The sequence below is a fragment of the Alligator sinensis genome, unplaced genomic scaffold (genome assembly GCF_000455745.1).
Source record: "Alligator sinensis unplaced genomic scaffold, ASM45574v1 scaffold211_1, whole genome shotgun sequence".
NCBI lineage: Eukaryota > Metazoa > Chordata > Crocodylia > Alligatoridae > Alligator > Alligator sinensis.
Genome location: NW_005842024.1, coordinates 1,412,993 through 1,435,805, shown reverse-complemented (window position 1 = coordinate 1,435,805; position 22,813 = coordinate 1,412,993). Strand labels below are relative to the sequence as shown.

The following is a 22,813-nucleotide window of genomic DNA, read 5'->3' as shown; positions in this document are numbered from 1 at the left end:
TAACAAACCAAACATTTAAAACACGCTCAAAAGAAATAACAAATTTGCAAAAACAAATTGTTTCAGTGACAGGATTTCACTGCAAGTTTGGAATACCAGGTAAAATTTTCCCTCTAGCTGTCAAGTTTTGTTTTTTTTCAATAGAAAAACAATGTGGCCAGATTGCTCACTTCCAGGTTGTTGTTGTTTTTTTTAATACCGTAAAAAAGAGTTGATTGTATAATAAATTAAAGAAGAAATTAATATGATCCATGTAATTTTAAGTAAGGAAGAATGTCTCCAACTTTTTTTTATAAATTCTCCTATCTATTATGGTAAAGTACAGTAAAAATAAAGGAATGTCCTTATCTTTTTTTTTCTTCTTTAAAAAAAACACATTATTTTTTTCAAAGATACAGAATATTTCGTACCAGTATGTAAGAAATCCTGTCAGAATCTCCTCACTGAGCAAGTCATTAAACATAAGAAAAGACTGAACCAGGCATCTCTATGAACACATATGTTATAATGTCACTGAAAACAGTGGGAGTTATATGTGCATAAACACTGCTATATTCATCTTCAAAATGCTTCAGCTAGAATTGCTTAAACAATATGTATATGGTAAACAAATTTCAGACTTTTAATATGTTATGTCATTTTCCACCAAGTTAAAAATGAGACATCATAAAATTTTCTACCGAGCTTGTCCCCCCAAATACTCTGTGTATAAGTTATCTGATGAGGAAAAAAATTTAAAAATCTATCAAAAGGATAAAAAATGTTTTTCTTTTGATTTATCAAAGAGTGAATTATAGGTAATTAAAATATTTAGACAGAACAGTCCTTTCAAAATAGCAACATGGTCTCATTGTTATATGTGACAGTACCAGGATGTCTGACTTCAGACTGGGCAGTAGTTACCTTGTTCTACACTGGGCATTACACTGACACATATTTTAATCTCCAAAGGGGACTGCAATTCATTTATGAAGTCCTTTGTCTAAGTAAGAAGTTTACAACACACAAAAAATAACCTAAATATATTCTGTGCTCATTACAAATCCCATTTGAATTACTAAATCAAGACAATATGCTAGACTAAAACACCAATCAGTAGTCTGTGATCTTGTAAGACTGAAATCAGAGTTAGAAATTTTAGTATAATCTTTGTTTGTATAATCTATGGAATTTATCTGAGACATTTTTGGACCCATTTTTGTAATTTAAAAATACAAATGAATTAAAAAATCGTAAGGAACTTTAAAGAGTACCGTACAATTATCCCACTATGTAACAGTATGTAAAAACACATTGGCAGTAAAGCTATCATATAGTGCGATTTACTATGAAAAAGTTGATTACATTTAGTAAATGTATATAATTTTTTGTAGTAGCAGACATCACATCTTCCTTGGGTGCCAATCTTCATCAATCCCATTGTGACTTTGCATAGCAAGTCAAATGAAATCTTTTTTTCCCCTCTGTGCCTTTTAACTAGCCCAGTCAGTATCTGTACACACATTTGCAATGGAACACATCCCGCTGAATATGCCAGCCCAAACTGTATGTACTAGAAGCCTTAATCTTGTTATTGGTGAATATCCTCATGCCTAATGATTTTGTAGATGACCCAATAAAAAATGTTGAAAATCAAAAAGGCTAATGGGAAGCAAGCTCTGGAAATGGTGTCTATCTTCTTGGCCCGGTCAATGAATACCTTCCTCATCTCATCAGAGCTTTTTGGTGCAGCTTGAACAGGATTACTTGGCCCTTTTGGAGTCACTCCATCTTTTGCTTGCAGACATGGCCCCATTCCATAGGCTGTAAAACTGAATCGACTTTCTCTTACCTCATCATCCTGTTGCAAGGAAAGTAAGACAATCTTTGGTTATATAAATCTTCCCAACTGCTGAAAGCAAAGTACTTTATCTTTACTTCAGTAAATTCTTTATTCCAACACTTGGTTAGGTGAAATGCTTGGTTATAAAACCACTTAGTTGGGTGAAATGTTTACCTCTCTGAAGTTGTTGGAGAAACTCTTATGGATTCAGTGGCTTTATTAAGGTTCAGATTTTAAACACCACTTCTAAAAATAATCTATTCAAAAAGCATAAAATCAAATAAATAATTATTATTTTTCTCTTTCTTCCCAATTAAAGCACAGTTTGCCTGCTCTTGCTTAGGCAAACCTCATGGTTGGGGAGGGACCATCAGTTTAGTTCAATGCCTACCACAGTGATTCTCAACTTTTTTAGACTCAAAGCACCCCTTTTTAGACTTGGGGCACCTCTTGCTACATTCAAGGCACCCCTCAAAAATGCCAATGTTTAGTTTTTACCAGTTTATGACTACAAATAATTAATAGAACAGTTTTTCTAATGCAAGGAACTCAGAAAGACCACTAAAGGTTAAAATATTTGTGACATTATGGATTCCTCTTTGAGATATTTGGGCACCTATATACAGCAGCAAGGCTGCTCCAACGTGCTGTAATTACAGCACGTTGTAGCAGGGTAAATTAACTGAGTCTGCTGAAGTGTGGTAATAACCATGCTCCAGCAGACTCCAGCATCTCATGTAGCAGCATCTATGCACTTAAAAATGTTGGCAGGAGCCCTTTAGCTAAAGCTTGCCGAATTAACTTTAGTTAAAGAGCCCCACCACTGTTTTTAAGTGTGGGGATGCTGATGCACAAGATGCTCTGGGTGCTTTAATTAGGGTGGCTCTTGGAGACACTCTAATTAAAGTACTCCCCCACTGCCCACTCCTGGAGCATGTGTATAAATGCCCTTTGGGTTTATCTTGCAAGTCATGTTTGCACACCTAGCAGTGTGCCATTTTGTAGTACCCTTGAAAGTACTTCAAGAAGCCCTGGTTGAGAATCACTAGCCTAGCATGATGGCACACCAGTCTCTAGCATTATTTGAGAACAAAGAATATAATAATGGTAATGTTGACATGAAATACAGTAGTGGGGATTCTGACTGGTTGACACTTAATTGGTTCCATTTGTATGCCTCACTTCTATCATTACTTATCAATACATCAAATAAAAGTAGTAAAAATGAAAATATTTGTAAGGAAAATGTTTGAATTTAAAATAAAGGTTAAGATATAGAAGAGGGTCTGATAATTGGTTTTTGAGTTATTCCACTGTACATTGGGAATAACTCCTTTGGTATCAATGAAGTTATGTCTTGACTCCTAGTGGCAGATATGAGAAGGCTTCATGGGAAGGCAAGTATATACCCTGTGTGGTGACGAGGAATACTTCTAAAAAAATGACTTCTGTTTTTGGGCATATTTTGAACCAAACTGTGAATACGTTCAGAAGATCTGGAACTGGATAGACAGCTGGAAGGGAACGTTTTGGGTACAATTACACCTGGGAAACAGGCACCTTGGAGGGATTTTGTGTTGTATGTTTGGAACTGTTTGTGAGTTTTGTTATTTTTGGGCAAGGTATGCTTTTGACCTCATGATCCTTGCTATGAGGCATAGCAAGTTTACTGGGGAGATGAGGCCACTGAAGGCACTTGAGGCAGAGTGAATTATTATTTTGGTTTCTGAGCTATTGTGGGCTTTTGAGCCATGATAGATGGGGGGTGGAGAAGGGAAAGGAGCATGTCAGTAGTACCTGAAAACTGATTTGAGCCTAAAGAGGCCTGAGGACTGATTGGACCAAGTGAGACCATGGGGTCCACCAGGACACCAGAGAGAAAAGCAGGCCAAGATTGAATGTGGGTCACGTCAGACCTTGTATTAGAATACTAGACCTGCTATAGTATCCTATTCAGACTAGTCCAGTGACTTTTGTGATGCTCACATTTTTAGCAGTTTGAAACTGTTTCCTACTACTTCATAACTATTCTAGTTTAATAAAGTACTCAAGGAAACCTTCATTTTCACCTTACAATAAGAAGAAAATAAAGCTAAAAGAAGTGGATAGAAACAGTTTTGCCTTGTGAGAGTTTTCTTTTCCCATCCAAATTGCTTTGAAAAGTTGACATTTTAAATGTTTTCCTGAAGCAGCTATTCAGAAGTAATTCAGGTAAATGGTTTGCTCTGAGAATTGCAAGTATTTTTTTTTCATTTCAACTTCTTATTTCAGAAAATTGATACAACCTATTCCCTCCCATATACATTTCAGTTTCTATGGACTGTCATTTTCTGGGGAAAAAAATCAATAATAGCTCTAATTAAAGCTATGTTATTTTTTTATATTGTTGAATTAAACATATGTAAGCAAATTCAGCTAAATCAAAGTTTAAGAAGAAAATTTCAAAGTCATCTAATTGAATTGGCAGGTAGAAAGAACTAGATCAGTCCACAAACTGAATGAAACACACATCGCTGGGGGAAGTGGGAGAAACTCCACTGAAGTGTTTCTTTTTAAACCTTTGTCATTCATTTGCAAGCCAAACTACTGTGTTTCCAGCAAAACTACTGTATTCATAGCTCTCTGTTTTATAAACCATTTCTATGTAAACAAAAAGTAATGAAAAATTAACATGAAGCCAAGAAAACTGAAGATCCGTTACTAAAGGATGGAGAGACATAACAGAAATACAAAATGAGGGAATGAAAATGTTTTGATGGTGTGATTTAAATAACTTGTTTTAAAATAAGTACTATGGTACCATAACTCTCCTATCTGAAAACCCTGGGAAATAACATTTTTGCCGTTATAGTCAGTCAGTGGATTATAAAGTACCAAATTTTTTTGATTTGAGAGAGCTATATTTAAGATGAATTTGACCAAAAGGTTTTTAAATTGTTGCTCCAGAAACAGGGCTCAACCCTCCACATACAGTACAACCTCATTATAACTATATGCCCTGTTTCTAACAACCTCTCCTTCCTCCACTCGCCTCCCCACCCCTGCCATTTGATTAATCCCAACATTAGGAACTATTCTTTTTGTTACGATGCAGCAAATTGACTAACCATATTATCGTGAACACATTTTAATGTACTGTTCACCCAGTCCTAAAGGGCTTTATTACAATGAAATTGTGCTGTGCTTCTTATTACTATGGTACATATTACTGTGAGTACTTCTACTGATATACAAAAAAAAATGTTTGATGACACTCTAATAAATAAGGACTGCTTTCACTTGGATGTGTCAGGCAGATCAGGTCCAACTACAGGACTGTTTACTAATGCTCCAAACTAAAATGAATCTGCTGAATGCACTTGCAGAAACACTGGAATAATAATGGACTCGTATATAAAATGACATTAATGGCCCACTTGTTTTCATTAAAATGATTCACTTATTCCTTCTTCTTGGAAATTCTTTACAAATATATTCAGTCAGATCCATAGCTTGTGAAACCAGGATGGATGAATACTCATATACCAACTAAAGATTTGGCCTGAAGGATGTTAATTGAAAACTGAAGTCTTCATTTTAGGAGGTAACGAGGAAACATTTTTCCTTTTCTTCACTCCTTTTGCATAATTGCCTACTGTATCATCTTTATGTGCAACTAGGAAAAAGAGAATTGATTTCATGCTCGTTATTTGTAAAAGCCTTTAGTTAAGTTTAAAAAAAAATTAAATGATTTCATGTATACTGCTTAAGCAGCTAATGATTAAATTTAATTAAATACAACTGAATGTCAATATTTTATTAACAAATATTTTATTAGCTCTTTAAAAATAATAATCAAAGAATGGCCATAACTGTAGGAAAGGATTTTCCAGCATAGTTAGAGGTCTTAGGAGGCTTGAGGGTAATGAGTTATTTATTGTCATATCAACTGAGTTGTATAAAATCCCCAGCCATAAAATGATCAAAAAAAAATAATTTGCTTGGGTTCATGTCTATGCTGTCCTCTGTTTGATACATATTTTTAATAATTTACTTCTCTTGAGGAATAATACTTACAGCTGCTGAAAATATTTTCTGTAGTTTGTAGTTTTTAATTGTAAGCAGTGTTAATAGCTTAAGGATATAGTTGTAACCTTTGCCTTTGTTAATTTGAATGTTTGCATTGCGGGTATTTTTTGGTTCTCTCTCTCTCTCCTTCACTCTGTCCCCCTCACTTTCTCTTTGCAGTAAGCATTATTGAATAGTTTTCTAGTGCAAATATCTATAGTAAATATTTATTGGGTACTGAGCTATTTCTCTTGTTGATTTCCAAGTGTTTGCAGAAAGTAGAGTTTTTAATCCCAGATTTACACAGATTAGTATGGACTACAAATTTAAGGAGACAAGTATGTTTATTAACACTTCACATTATCACATACAGGCAATAATGAAGGTTAATGGGGTCCACATAGGAAGATATTAGTTCAGACAAAAGGACAGGGCCTTTGTTAATGACTGGGTATCACGTTGTAACAAATGGGACATCTTCTACATATTTTACCCTTAAATTTGTACTGTAGATTTGAGGCAAAGTCCCGTCTATAGGCTCTGTACTTCTCAAGCCATTGCTATGCCGCAATGATTCACTGATTTCATTTCCATCAAGCACTCCCTCAAAATACTTTCATCAAAATGGAAGGGTAGACCAAAAAGAAAACAAAAGAAAAGAAAAGTGATTACCATTAAAAGGTATAATCAATTTAGTGCATGTCTATTTTCATCACTAAAGATACTTTAGATCTCTAAGTTTTTGAAAATAGAATAGAAAGCATGACTTTGCCGAAAAAGTAAATATCTAAATTTAGAATCTGATTTAAAATTAAACTACATTTTCAGTAGATGTACACAATTATTCTGTGCTTGCAAGCAATCAACTTTCATGCATAAGTGTTATGCACATGACACTTCTAACTGAAATTTTTCTCTATGGTATCCCCCTCCCTCTTTTTCTGTGCCATTCTTAAGGACAAAAATGAGCATAAAATCTACGTGTCAATTATTTTTTAAAAATCAAGTAAATAAGCATAAGGTTTTTATATTTAAATTGTTGAAGGGCCAAATCTTGGAACCCTGATTTAGGAACTACTTCTTTTCATGATTGAGTACATAAAAACTAAAGTATTATGTCTCCAGTCCAAAACCAGAAATATTTCTATTTGCAGGTGTATTGTTTTGATTTTGTTAACTGGTGTTGGTATGATACATAGGCACATCTAGGAAGGTGGTGAAACGGGTCAGATACCCTCTGTCTGTGTATATGTGAACTCTCTGAGCTCACCAGCTGATTGGCACAAGCTTTGGTTGGAGCATGGCTCCAGAGCCCGGGGGGGGTGTCACCAATTGCCCTCTCCTGCCTCCTCCCCCCCCAGATTACTGAACTCAGTGACAGGGGAAATGTGGAGATGAGCAGCAGCAGCAGCACTGAGCTCTGAATCCATATAAAAGTAGGGGCTCTAGCCAGAGTTGCACAGATCAGCTGGTGAACTCAGGGAACTTGCAGCATTTATGGAGCCCAGGCAGGAGCTGTACTCACATGTTGGTGAGCTCAGAGCATTCACTGCACATGTTCAACACAGCCCCTTTACCCTTCCTAAATCCACTCCTGTTGTGACACATTGTTCAAAGGTGACCAGTGACTTGTTTTCCAGTAAAGATTTTTATATAATTTTGTGCTGCAGAGATTGGAAAGTAAATTTATCATTTCCTACTTTCTCCAGTATCCTAGAGATGCCAGATTAAAACATTTACTAACCTGTTTTCACAATGCACGTCTTCACTTTCCTTTGTTATCTCTTATGTATCTCACTTTCCTTTATGCTCTTTCCTCCAAGAATCTATCCATAATCCCTCCTTCAAATTCCTCCTCACAGCCTACTTCAGAAAGCTGGAATGACTAAGATGCATGATAAGATAATGATGGCTAATTTTATTTAGGAGTCTTTCTATCTGCTTATTTATATGGGAATGAGATTGAATCATTTTAAAAGCAAGCTAACCTTTATATGATTTGGAATCTTCATTAAGTGCTGTGCATAGCTAATGTAGGTAACTTAACTTCCACCACGTTGTTATCATTGCTCACCTCAGTGTTCTTACTCATTGCATAATGTTCAAACTAGCTATTTGCCCGTCAAGAATCACAGTGGGGGGCGGGGATGGAGTGGCACCACCCAATGACCTGCACTGTCACTGCTCTGCCTTTGGCCTTGTGGGCCACGCCCTGCAACTAGGTCTGTGGGTCCCCCCCACCCCCACCCACCTGCTCCGGCTCCTCAGTCTCCACCGTCAGCAGGGGGGGACAGGGATGGAGCCTCGCTTTCCCCCTGCCCCATTTCCCCCCTGCTTCCCCCTCCCCCCTACCTCATTAGGTCTAGGCCCATTTCCCCCTGCCCCCCGCATTTCTGTCCTCATCTGCCTCCAAGGAGCAGGGCTGGGGAGGGGAGTGAGGCCAGCACTGCTGGCCTTGTCCAGCCCCTCAGTCTCCACTGTCATGGCAGCACTTTTCTCTGTGCAGAGCACTCTGATTAGTTGTTTCAATAACCATTGTGATAGGCTGCCGAGACAACCAATCAGAGTCAAATAAAGCATTATGGACAGACAGACAGACAGACTAAGACTTTTATAATATTAGATGTTTATTCATCAGCTAGAACAATAGGATCCTAGTCTTGACTGGCTCCTACAACTAGAGCAAGTTGATCAATGGTAAATCTTTTTGCAAAAAAAAAAAAAAAAAAAGATTGCAAAATGATGTTTCCCATTTTTATGAAAAATCTTTACTTTTTTGAAAGTTTTCAGCCACTTCTGATGGATGTGTCCAGATTCTTTTTTGCTGATATCTAGTTCTAAACATCTGTTTACTTTGAAAAATAAAAGATTTATTGAAAAATAAAAGATGCATATAATTCTTAGCTAGTCCTCAAATGATAATATTAATGTTAAAAATAAATAAACAGGCAAACCTCTGACATGTATTCCATCCCTATGTAGAGAACACCATTTTGTAGCTAGAAAATTCTGATTTTACAAATGGAATCCCATTCTGTTGGGCAAGAGACTTTCACTTTATGTAACTGGTAAAAAAAAAAAAAAAAAATCATCCCTCTAGCACCATTAGTGTTGCAATATAATAAATGGATAGCATAATCTGGCTGTCTTTTTGTACATAAAAAATCTATTTTCTATTATCTGGTATCTATCTGCATATAATAAATTTACACTGAATAATATAAAAGCTATGTAAAATTCAGTATAAACAATGTAAAGTTCAAAGAGTTCCTCCAAGTTATTTTAATACCAACCCCCATGTTTAATTTCTATTTTCAGTGATTTTTCTGATTTAATTTTTTCATATGTGCTGTAGCTTTAAAAAAAAAAAAAAAATCAAGTGAAATCTAATCTAATCCTTGAGCCATAGTGATAGTTTATCCTGTGCCAAATGGGTCACAAATGTACACTAAGCTTTATAATCACTAGAGACAGTAGCTGAGTTGGAAATGAGAGAGGAAAAAGGGAAAGAATCATTATTTTACTTTTAAACTAACTAAATACAAAAAGTACCTGAATCTTATGTCAGATATTGCAAAGAAACAATTATAGCATTTATTGGAAAGACTGCTTGTTATCTCCTTGTTATTAATTTGGAAGACTTCAATTGTTGTTTGTATAGTGGATTAAATGTTTGTAAATCAAAAGGTGATATGCCCTATGCTTAAATATATCAAGTTCTGATTTAGTTGCTGATATGGACACAACTAAATAAAACAATGAGGAAAAGGGAAAGTACTAGGAAACCTGTCTTTGCTAGAAGCTAAGACTAAAAGTAGGTTTGGAACTAGAACTGGTAAGAAATTTGTTATTTAAATTGTATTTAATCAGAAAATGTCCTTTTATTGAAACTGAAACATTTTTTACAGGATTATGCCAGTTTTAATTTAACTTGTTTGGAAAAGTTTCTTACCTGCAGGATGGAATTTCTGGACAAAAAGAGAGTTGGAGAAATGTATCATGGTGGTCAAAACCCTAGTTATTAAAGCACTCACCTGGATATGGGAGACTGAGGATCAAGTCCCTGTTCTTCATTTACCTGCTTATTAGTTATTTTAGGATATGTTGGTCCCACAGGGTCTTAATTTTTATCCTGATGCAGCTGGAAAATTTTTCTTGGCAGTTTTGAAAAGTTTAAGAGGATGGGAAAGGTTTCCCACCTAACTTTATTGGGAAGTTATTCCCATGAAGCAGATAAAGACATTAGCTACTGCCAAGGGCAGATCCAGAGGGGATGCAATGGCACAGTTGGACCTTCCTCCTCCAACCCCCATTTGGACTGTAGAGCACCAAGCCCCCTCCCTTCCCTTCCCTTTGGTGCTTGGACATACACTGTCTCCCTTCCTGTTCCTCCCTTCCAACCTGCTGCTGCTACTTTTCCTGCTGTCCCAAGGGTGGGGAAAATGTTAGATCCTTTTCTGTCCAGCCCAGCAGGGCTGTAAGGGGCTGACCTCTATGGGGAATGGGGACAGAGGCAAAAGCATAGTGAAAGAGTAGTTTTCTCCCCCCTTCCCTCCCCAAACTTGTTCCCTGGGAGCAGGAGTAGGGAGGGGGAACCTGCCCACCCATCCTCACTGCCAATGTCCAATTCTCAGTTGAGCCCAACCCCTGTACAGCCCAGCTTGGGTGGACGGAAGCGATTCTGAAGCTTTTCCTGTTCCCCAGGACAGCAGGGAAAGCAGCAGAGGCAGGTGGAACAGGAGTGGGAGGGGAGGAGGCAAACCTCTGAGCACAAGGGGGAAGGGGTTTCACCTCTTTAGGGACTTATAGTCCTCAGAGGCTCCCATGGTGCAGTCCAGTCCAAAAGCGGGGAGGGATGCAGTGGCACCACTGCACCCACTTCTGGATCTTCCCCTGACAGTAGTGAATGTCTTTATCTACTCCAGGGAATAAATTCCAATAAAATTAGATGGGAGATGAGGCTGGGAGCAGAGCAGTACAGCCTCCCCTTCAGTGTTAGGTGCTGTTAGGTGTTCCCCACTCTTTGGGAAGTGCTGGATCTACCCCTGGGTACTGTCATTCTCTGCTGACATCCACAAGAGCAGCATCAATGTCAGTTGAAAACACAACTGCCTGCCTTACCTTTTCAGGAATAGTTGCAAACAAGTTTCAGGGATGGAAAAATAGAGCAAGCAGAGGTTTAAAAAGGAGATAGGTTGATTTGTGTTTTTTCACATTACTGATTTCAAACACAAATCCATCAAGAAGCAAAAGTAAATAACTCAAGAAAGCGACAACAGGTAAATCTTTAAAACAAAAAACTTAATAAAAATGTAAAACTTACAGAACAATGCACAGAAAAGCATAGGTTTTTAAATACTTTTACTATCTCAAACACCTTGATGGCATAATAATTAAAATTATTTATAAATTAAATGTTATTGTTAACAACCTATCCTTCAATGACTAGAGCAAGGAAATCCAGGAAGAGCATACTTTGTGAGAAACCCATGAGTACAACATAGCCATGATCTGAGGAAATAAATGTTCCTACTGCTATGCACGCCCTGGGAGGGCATGTTGGGGGGGGGGGGGGGGAGGGCATGTGCCCCTGAATCTGTATGTGGGATAAGGGTGGACTGCCGCTGTGGGCTGAGGCTGCTTCAGGCTTTTCCTGGTGGGGAGCTGGGGTGGGCTGTGCTTGGGGCAGGTGGCAGCGGTGCTGGGATGAGGGCTATGTGGGGGGGGGAGGCTGCAGACACCCCAAAATTTGCTGTAGCCGTCTCCCACCTGGCCCAAGCACAGCCCTGGCCCAGCCCCTCCTCTCACCAGGAGGAGCCCAGTGCCACCCCCAGCCTGCAGCAGCAGCTAGCCCTTGCCCCATGCACAGATCTAGGGGCACATGCTCCCCATGTGCTCCCGGGGCATGCGTAGTGGTGGGAGCTGTGCCCCTCACGTCATCCAGATGAGCCACTCATGGATCCATCCCATGGCCTGCCCCAGCCCAAACCTCACTCCCTCCCTTACTGCGGGAGCCTTGATCTGTCCCCTACACACTCCTTCCCTCTCCCACCCGTTCCCCAACAACAGACTTGCCAGCCAAACGCTGGTCTCCATGCTGCAGGTCTGTGCTCCTGGCTGCCTGTGTGCTGCACTGTGGCTGTGCGCATGCATGGGGCATTTATTGGCCACATTATCAGCCACATTAGCCAAAAAAAGCTGATTGCCAATTATTGTCAATTTTCCTTATATCAGTACTGATCTGATAGGGGACCAATGTATTGCACCTCTAGCAGTAATGTACCTGTTTATGTTCATAGTTACACATCAGAATTGCACTTCATGCAGCTTTTTTTAAACATTTCATATTTGTGTGCCTCCTGCAATGCTGAATATAATTTATATAAAAATAAATCTGAAAACACAATTTGGTCATAATACACTGACACCAGGTACTGTGTGCATATATAACTCGTTTTTTATTTATATACTGGCTTTGTTTGAACAACTGAGGGCAATTCTAGTCTCTGTTATAAATCTTGCATACACTGAAGACTAATTCAAAACTTAATTGCAATGTACTTCTAGTAATTCCATGGAATTAGTGACTAAAATAAAGTGAAATCAGAATTGGGTCCAGTCTATGTGAACTCATGTTTCAAGAGCTCTTTTGAAGTAGTATTCCTTTCCTTCTATATAATCAAAATAACTATAGATAAGGAAAGAAATATTGCTCCAAAAGATGCTGTCCTTGGGTGTCTTTACATATGCTCTGGGAATATGGGAGAAGTGTTTTAATTAGAACTCTCAAGAGCTGCTATAATTAAAGTGCCCGCAATGTTTTCTGTAGTCAGCTTCTGGCACATCAAAATGGTGGCAGGGGTGCTTTAACTAAAGCTCATTCAACAAGCTTTAGTTAAAGTGTCCCCACTGCCATTTTGAAGCATTGGGAAGCTGAATACACAAGACACTGAGGCTGCTGGAGTGTGCTAATTAGCAGGCTGGACTGCTCATTAGCTGCTGACACATGCTAGTCAGTGCTAATTAGCACGCTCCAGCAGATTCAATTAAATGAGCCTGCTACAATGCGCTATAATTATAGTATGTCAGATCAGGCATCCCACATGTCTACAGGCACCCTTGTGCTTAGAATATACAACCTGTGTTTCATTTTGATTTTGATCATGTGGTGAAAAGGAACAACTTAAATGCAATAAAAAGAATTGGGTTCCTTGAAATCCAGAGAAATTAACATGATTGCCAGTCTTCCATTTGCTGGAAGAAGAGGGACTATAATAGCCATATTATATATATGTAGTCATATAATATATCAATTAACAAATCTGTTTATATCACATCCATGATTCGGGCATCTTGTCACATTTGCACCTTTCTCAGTAATCCATTCATACAGGCACACTCCTAGGATTCCAACCCTTTATGCTGCTTGTAGTTTCTTTATCACAAAAAGAAACAAACAGCTTTCCTCCCATATGCCTGCGAAAGTGCTTTTTCCACTAATGTCAGAAAAAACACTCCCCCTCACCCCATTTTCACATTCATTCAGGGCCAGCTTGTGAAAGTATTACATGGGACCACTGAACAATAGTGACTTTTATCCAAGAAATATCAGACTTTTCCTGTGCAGAGAAGCAAGCCCCAAGATAGAGAGATAATTTGAGGCCAGGTCTCCAGACTCTTGAACTAACCCATATGAACCCTCTTGATAGTGTTCAGTATCTGACATGTAGTAATATTCCATGCATCTTTTGACTCAACTCCCCTCAAAGTCTGTGAAAGATGCTAATTTCAACAGGAGATGAAGTTGACACTTCAGGCACTTGACGGATGACTGAATTAATGGTAGTCTCCCACTTTTATTTTTTTTTCCAAGGGGAAACCCTTTTAGAAAAATAGGAGTCTACCTCATATGCATATTTCATGGCCAAAAACCTGGAAAGCCTTACTCAGTATTTATTTGGAATAGAATTTCCATTATTTTCATTAAGTAAAATATTATAGGATTTAATCTTTGGGCCTAGATTGTAGCACCTGTACTTAGCCATGAAGTCTAGTATACTCATCATAGGGACAGAAATTACACATAAACTGGTATAAGTGATTGCAAAGCTGTTCAGATCTGTAACTCAACAGAAGTTCAGTGTGCATAAACTATTTTCTAAAGGCTGGCACTGATTTAAGATGAACCTGGATGGATGTAACATCAGACTTAACTGATTGAGACTAAATTGGTTGATTGAACTTCTGTCCCAGATCCCCTCCAGATTCATATTCACAGTTCCTCAGCATCCCAGGATGCTTTGCATCTTCCCTGCAAAGGTGGGTGGACTAGCCTTGGCCCAAGCTGCCTGTTCTGGCTGAGCAGGGAGGCATGCTCTAGAATCCCCTGGCTTCTGGTCTGGGCCACTAGAGGCATATGGCTGCTTTTATTGAATCAAACATGAATGTCTATTCACTTCCTTATTGGTTCAATCTATGCAGCTTAGGCTAACCTTGTATACCTTGACTTTCAAAAAGCTTTTGTTGTGGCATCCCATAATGTTCTCATCAGAAAATTGGAAGACTGTGGGCTTAACTGCAAGACAGTTAGGTGGGTAGGAAGTAGGGCTGTGCAAAACAGCATCGTTCCACTTTGACTTCTGTTTTGACGTTTTGAAGGAACAGTGTTTCGTTTCGAGTCTTGTTTAATTTCAAAAGCACTATTCCGTTTAGTGTCATTGAAACTGGTTTGCTGTTTTGACATTTTGCCCACCCAGCACCAGGAAGATAGGTGCTGCCACTGGCTCCAGCCGGCAGCACTAGCCTTCTGTCATCTGGCAGGCAGATCAGGGGCCCACACCTCTAGGAGGAGTCTGGCACAGCCCCCACAGTCCTCCCAGGGGTGCTGTCGAGCTTCCAGTCTGCCTGCTGGATGACAAGAGGCTGGTGCTGCCAGCTGGGGCCAGCGGCAGCACTGATCTTCCCAGCATGGGGTCCTGTCCAGTGGCACCAGCCTCCTATCATCCTTGAGCTGGCTTCAGCATGGGGCCCGGGGCATATCAGCTTGTGCAGGGATGCACCACTGCCCTGAGCCTGGGGTGTGGGCAGATCCCTTCACCAGCTGATTTGCCCCGGGCCCCACACCCTCCACAGGCTAGCTCTGGTATGGAGCCCAGGGCATATCAGCTGGTGTGGAGACCCACTGCCACACGATCCCAGGGTGGGGGAGGGTCCCCACATGAGCTGATTTGTCTCAGGCCCCACACCCTCCTCAGGCCGGCTCTGGTACAGGGCCTGGGGCATATCAACTGGTGCGGGGACCCGCCGCCATCCTGATCCCAATTCTCAGCTCATAAAAATTGCCATAGCTCTATTAAAATAAATTCTTGATTGCATGGCAATTGACAAAAGCTGGGATGAATCAAAGTGACACTCAGTTAAGATTCTAAAAGGAAAACCATCTTTGTAAGCAGTAGCATTCATAAACTTTTTTTTTTTAATAAATAAAAAAATACTCTGTTTGTATAACACACATACCTGCTAACTCCTTGTACTGAATACTAGGACTAAACTGGGAAATGAAATATACTAACTCTCAATACTATACCAGGAGCTTTCAGTTCCCATTACCATGTCATACTCAGACTCTGTTTCACAGGCTGAAATGCACTCTTGGGCAGACAGCTTACACATGGCCCATTCATCACTTAAATCCTCTTTAATCCCTCTTTTGAGATTTAAGTGGGATTTATGTGATACGTAGTCCTTGTACTGACCCTATGCCCGAGGTGAATTTCACCCTATGTTTCCATTTCATGTGTACTCCCATTTCACATAGTGCTATTTGTACCAATTAAAGCCCTTCTTCCAGTTTATAAACCAAACCAAAACAAACCAGAACAAAACAAAGCAGTCTCTGCATTGCTCTCCAAGTTGTTATTGTTGCTACTTTTTACCTTATTCTTCTTCCTCTTCCGTCGGAATCTCAGGAGTTCTTTATGTTGCCTTGACACAAAATTTACAGCTGCGTACTCCAGAAGTGCAGAAAATACAAAGAGCAGGCATACTGCCATCCAGATGTCAATGGCTTTGACATATGATACCTACACAGAGAAAAGAGCAACAGACTGAAAATATTACAAACCACAGATGTGTATTTTGGTATCTCATAATGTCAGGGGAAAATAAATTCATGCCCCTTGCCGCAGTTCTATTTTTACCAAACAAGCACTAGCATGAAAAGCTGATTATATAATAGAGGCAAAAGATTCAATCTGTATTCTGCAATTTAATTTAAAAATGTGCGATACCTATATTTTGCCTGGTCACAAACTAGTCTTTTCAAAACAGAAATTTTGTTCTTGGCTAACATCTCTTCGTGGTCTGTTTTACATTGCATTTATCATAACCCTGATAGTTTAAAAGGGAGAAGCAGGAAAAAAATGAAACATTTTTCTGGAAGTGTATGGGCTGTTTCCTACTGAGATATGATAAAGCACAAAGGGACTGGAAAGTAGCTGTAAGTGACTGGCTTGGCATTTACCAGGCAATGCTGGTGGGGAGAAAAAGGGCATAAGATAAAAGAGAACTTGGCTATGTCCATCTACTTCTGGCACAGTCCAGGAGGCACCAGAGGCAACCACTATACATTCAGACAGCTTCTTGTCTCCTATAACTTTGGGGATGGAGACATAACCGATTCCCTGATACACTCCCTCTTCCCTGTGTAGCTCAGTTGCAGGATACAATCTGGGCTTGTAATTTAGGGCTGGTTCTTGCTGTGCCTGAAAGCAGTTGGAGTTTTAACATTTCATCCAACAAAAGCAGAATCAGGCCCCAAATCTGCAGTTAAAAGTGTATCTGACTTTTTTTTTCCCTAATGTAATACTTTGCCGTTAGTCCCTCATTTAATGTGGAGTTGTAGTGTTTCCATTTGTTGCAGATTTGACTCTTTTACCTTTTAAATATTTTAGAGCTAAAACACACTCTTCTCCCATAGGAGAACTATATTTTTAAAAAGGAAAAAAGAATTGGCTGCAACAACTGGAATTTTAATCCAGTATTTACAAAATGTCCCAAGGTGATAATAGCAAATTGTTATTACATTAAATCATTCCCACTGGCTACAATGGGGAATGAAGATGGTCAGCTCTTCCTAGGATCAAGCCTTTATGACAAAATGAAAGAAAACAAAAAGAAATAGTAGTGACAGTTGGAGGCTTGAAAGAGTTAATTAGAAAAAACACAAACTCTGTTTTCTACAATGAGTTATTTCCTATGGAATGTTTTTTGTACTTATCTAGTTTAATTTATTTTCTTCGTTTAAAAAAAAAAAATCTGTGGATTGAGTGGAATAATGAAACGCACACAACTTGTAGATGGTGGTTTGTTTCCTCCCCACCCTCCTATTTAAACTGCAGTGTATTTGCTGCCATTCACCTAGGGATATATTTATTTTTGTGGTTCTTTGGTTAGCATTGATTGCTGTGTGCCTCTTGTGTCAATCAAGACCTAATGTCTTTGGGTTACCTTCCTTCTATTCATCCTTAATGAATGTGTATTTATGTTAATAAAGAGAGCATTTCAAAGGCTTTCAAAGGACTCTGATAACCATATATGATTCCTGTTTGTCCTAACAGAGTGATATCAGTATAATATGAGAGAGGGTGTTTTTTGCCTACCTTTGGGAGTGATGCTCTTGAACCTGAACTCTGTGTTGTCATGGTCAGTACAGTTGTTATACCTAAAGCTACTCGGGCTGGAGCGGCATCCATATTGATCCAAAATGATACCCAGGAGAGAATGACAATCAAGAGACTTGGAATGTACATTTGAATGAGATAGTAACCCATCTGCCTTTCAAGGTGGAAACGGACTTCAATGCATGTAAACTTTCCTAGTTACAACAAAGAGAGAAAATGTTTAATAGAAATAGTCCATTTAAAAAATTTCTAATGTCTAATTCTCTCACACAAAAATGTATGCTACTAGTTCAAATATATATGTCCTCTAATGCAGGGCCTTCCGACTGGTGGCCATTGAGCAATTAACACACAGCCTTCTTGCCTTGGTGGCTTCCTTTCCTCCTGCTGACATATGGCATGTGGCCCAGAGGTCTATATGCTAGTGTTGTGTGGGGCCCCTGCCATGCCAAAGTTGGACAGCTCTGTTCTATTAGAATGACTTGGATTCTGCAGTATATGTTTCACTATCCCAATGGAAATATCTGTTTGTGAGAGAGGCACAGAACCCCTTGAAATGTAATAGTCAATAACCTCTAGAACTGTACTTCTCCAAAAAGTAAGGATTAGATTAAAACACAGAAAACATTTTGTCACTGGTGCATAACCTATGACATTCAGTTGCCATCTGGAGGCTTTAGTCTTCAAAGGTTTTACTTTCTAAAAATATTTCTATCCTGAAACACGTTGACCAATAATGTAAACAATGGAAGCTTAAACTGGTTACTTGAGAAATTACTCTAAGTTGCCTAATTATAAAAAATGCTGAAAATCCAGCAGTCCCCAAAAACTTAATTAAAAACAGAATAAATGAGTGACTTATTCTCCTGGGGAAGTGAAGTATCATTATGTCCCACCAAGCAAAAACTGCTTCTGCTTTTTACCCCGAAGCCAGCAATTGTGTGGCAGTTTCTAAAACTGACTTTTTCTACTTTGTAATTCTGGTCATTGTGCATCTGAGTCGCACTGAAATGAAGGTGGTTAATCTAAAGTTGCTGATAATTTCTGATAGCAATAAATGCATCTACTACAGATTTCTGTGCTTACTTGAATGAATATATTTTAATCATTCTGAATTGGGAATGGATGCCTCATATTTCTTTTTATTAATATGTTAATAGCTATGGAGCTATTCCAGAACATATTGGATTTCCCATAATTTTACCCAATTCATTTTCACGGTTTTTTCTACCATCACATTATATATTTGATAAATCCTACACAATTTACCACCTTCGTGCATCAACCTGGCTTATTTTTGTATGAAGGGTAGGCATTAATTTCAAGTTGACTAAGAAGAGTTAGTTTTTCTTTACAGTCTGATATATTCATTTTTTTAAAAAGGTATATCTTTCCTTATATCTGGTATTTACATATTGTCCCAAAATGATAATAGCAGTGCATTGTTGCATCAAATTATTTCCATTGACCACAGAAGGCAGTGAAGATGGGGAGTTCATTGGGCATTTATGACAACAACAAAAAAGAAACCAACAAGAAATAGTAATGACAATTTTGGAGGCTTCAAATAATTATGGAAAAAAAACCTCAAACTCTTGTTTAGTATAGCACTGCCAACAGATCATTTGTCCTATCTGTAAATTTTGTAGTAAATCTAACAGTTTGAAATCCTTATTTTGCCAATTAACTAAAAAATATCCTTGTATAAGAACCCAGCATTGCCATTGATTCAATGAGACAATTTTTTGCCCCATATCTCTTCATTCAAATCTGTTCTGAATGTTGTAGAAAAGTTGTTTTAGCATCCGGTGTCTTCCATGTTTCTATCTGAATGCTGATATAGGCTCTCACCCTCTTCTGCCTCATTCAACTTGAGGCTAAAGCTAGTGCTTATCTTGAAATTTCTTCTGAACTATATTTTTGCTTACATCTCCTGGCCTTGCATTTTTGTGGTTGATCTCTGTTTTGGAACTTGGCACATCTTTCTAGTCTCCTCCTCCTTGCAGCAACTTCATACTGTTTCTTATACTGTGTCCTTTATTTGAAGTATATTCCCAGATTCACTATGCCATATACCCTATGTTCCTTTCTTAAACTTACTTCATTTAGCCTGAAATTTTGATCTTTGACAGAACCCAGAATGAACCTGATGCTAACAGATTTAACAGCATTAGTATGTCTAACCCCTGCCTCAAATTTCTGTACATTGTCATCTCTTTCTATGTCATATCCAAATTAAATCATTAAAGCAAGGTTCTGTCAGTAAGTTTTCTTACATGCCAGCATTACTTGTAAATAACACCTGTTAAAGACAGGGAAGCATCTTGGTGAAACATATTTGAAAATTTTCTGCTGACCCCCAAAAAGATTTTTTTTGCTTAGGGAGAAAAGCGGTGGTTCCATCTTGCTATGGAACCAGTGATGTGAGTTCATGTCTTCTTCCAGATTTGTATCAAGGGCTGTCTCCAGTGGACCATTAAGGCCCTAAATTGGGTACCTGATTATTCAGGGTGAGGACTCATAAGCAGGTGGGTGTGATGCTACTTGCATCAGTCACAAGTTATGTCATTGTTTTCAAGAGCTATGCTAGGTCAATGGGACTTGGGTGAACCTTTGACCTGCTAATCCTCACAGCAAAAGGACTGGAGAAGAAAAAAATAATCTCTCTTCTGTTGGCCAATCAGTTTTATCAAATTATCAGGCAGGTGGAGAGGTGTCAGAATGAGAGGAGGAAGAAAAGGCAAGCTGAAAAGAATGAAGCAGTCTGATGTACCATGCTGAGTCAAAGTAGTAAGGGTAAAAAAACATGGAGAATATCTAAGCTTCTAGCAAAGAGATTTCTTTAGGGACAGACTCACTGTAACATTTTCCCCTTCTCCACAAATTTCTTTTCCTTTGTAGCTGTAAAACAAGGGAATGGGAGGAAAAACTAAGGAAATGTAAAATGGATAATACATTCACTTGGTGTGTATTGTGGGTCAATAATGATAGTGAATTGAAATTTCCTGAAGTCATGACAGTGGGAGAACTTTATGCTCCAGATGGCATTATGATAAAGAAGTATCCTGATTACCCCAGATGAGCTGGAATTAATATATAGATCTCAGGCAGCCTAAAGTATGTGGCAGTAGGGTATGAACAATGAGTATTACTAGCCTAAAAGAAGTGTGGTTTCCTACACATGCAAGCTGACAGTGTAAGAAAGGGAGGAGAGTTGCAGAGGATAAAATCCTGTTTGTGCAAAAGATTCATAGTAAAAGGGCTAGTAACAGTCATAAAACCTGGAACACAGAGTAAGAGAGAGTTGGGGTTTTAAGTAAACCAGGATTAGTACTGAGTGATATTTAAAAGGATTAACACTGAAAGTTGTTTTTGTTTATTGCTTAAAAGGAGGAAATTCTCAGTGACAAAATGAAATAAATAATGAAGAGGCTTGTACTCTAGAAGTAAAAATAAATGAGAGGGGATGATAGAGAGAATTCACTAGTTTCTTATGGGAACAGTTGCTTAGATGTATGATGCTTCAAATTATCAACTTTGAATTAGGCTTCTTCCTGGGGGCTACCTGTTCTATGATGCACCTTTCTTGGTGAGGGGAACTGCTTCACGGCAGCTGCATGGCTGTGGTATATCATAGGAAATTAAATCTGTTGGTAGAGTCTAATCCATGGAAGAGAATTGGAGTAAGAGGCAGGATAATTATGAGTCTCATAATCAAAGAGGCAAATTTTGGAATAAACACCAGAAATCTGTGGAAGCCAAGCACTTTTTTAATGAAAGATATCATTTAGCTGAGAACCTAGCTTTCTGCTGAAATGCGTTCTCAATGGAAAATATTCAAGTATCCTTCCTAATTATTATTTCATATAGCTTCAGCATCAACTTAAGAGTAATCATGCAATCATTTTAAAGAGTGGGATGTGGAAAGATAATGCCAAGAACAGAGGAATCAAGTCTTTTGTGTTGTGAGAAGGTCAGCAGCCTAACTGCTCTTCTGTCTTTGACAATCTCCTATTTATGCTCTAGTAGGGCTAGGGTTCTGTTGCAGTCATGATGGTAAAGGAAATGTGTGACAGGCAAGGAGATTTTGTGATACCTTTTATTGGACCAGCTGTATAGTTGGGAGAGCTGTTGAACAAGCTTTGGGCATCAGGTGTCCTTCCTCAGGTCTTCTTCAGGTGCTTAGACCTCAGGACAGAAACTTGGTGCCCAGAAGTTTATCCAATAGGTCCCCTAATTACTTGGTTCAATACAGGATATCACAAAAAAGTCCTTACCTATTTATGCTTTGGACCGTTGCTTTAGCTGAGTATTACTTCACAAAAAAACTAGCATATGCGCTTTTTTTCTGCAGATGGATTAACAGTGACGCAAATTTAGCTGAACACAGGCCACATCTACATGAGACACTAACTGCACAGTAGCCCGATACTACTGCACAGTAGCATTGTGTGGCAAAAACTGTGATGTGATACTACTGTGCAGCAGAATCATAGAATCACAGAAAATTAGGATTGGAAGGGACTTCAGGAGGTCATGTAGTCCAGAGGGGATCTGGTGGCTGTTTACGAACTCACCAGGGGGGACCAGTGGAAATTGGGTGAAGTGGAAATTGGGTTCCCTCACGCACCACCAGGGGCTACTAGGAATAACAGCCACAAATCGTTAGAGACAAGGTTCAAGCTGGACATCAGGAGACATTACTTTACAGTTAGGGCTGCCAGGTTCTGGAATGGACTCCCAAGGGAGGTGGTGCTCTCTCCTACCTTGGGGGTCTTAAAGAGAAGGCTGGACATTGGCTGGGGTGTTATGACCCCATACTCGTTCCTTCCCCGTGCAGGGGGTTGGACCTGATTAGGTCCCTTCCGACCCTAACCACTATGAAACTAACCCCCTTCTCAAAGCAGGACCACCTCCAATTAGATCATTGCAGCCAGGACTTTGTCTAGCTGGGCCTTAAAAACCTCCAAGGATGGAGATTCCACCACCTCTCTAGGTAACCTGTTGCAGTGCTTCACCACCCTCCTAGTGCGAGAGTTTTTCCTAATTTTCCTAAGTTTTTCCTAACTTATACCTTCAGATCATTGCTTCTTGGTCTGTCATCTGTCACCACTGAGAATAGTCTAGCTCCATCTTCTTTGGAACCACCCTTCAGATAGTTAAAGGTTGCTATCAAATTCCCTCGCTCTTCTGCAGACTAAATAAACCCAATTCCCTCAGTCTTCTCCTCATAAGTCATGTGCCCCAGCCCCCAAACCATTTT

At 39.1% G+C, this 22,813-nt stretch overlaps 1 protein-coding gene across 2 annotated transcripts in view; it reads right to left on the bottom strand.

The window, feature by feature from the left end:
- Positions 1-1,570: 1,570 nt before the first annotated feature.
- GLRA3 (glycine receptor alpha 3) overlaps positions 1,571-22,813 on the bottom strand; it is a 106,121-nt gene continuing 84,878 nt past the window's right edge. The window contains exons 6-9 of one of the 2 annotated variants that reach the window (XM_025202422.1): positions 17,530-17,744; positions 15,805-15,951; positions 2,270-2,275; positions 1,571-1,840 (exon numbers count right to left, since the gene is read on the bottom strand). In XM_025202422.1, coding sequence (XP_025058207.1) covers positions 1,571-1,840; positions 2,270-2,275; positions 15,805-15,951; positions 17,530-17,744 — 638 coding nt within the window. The remainder of the gene's footprint in view (positions 1,841-2,269; positions 2,276-15,804; positions 15,952-17,529; positions 17,745-22,813) is intronic. The other variant, XM_025202423.1, reaches the window with a different exon arrangement.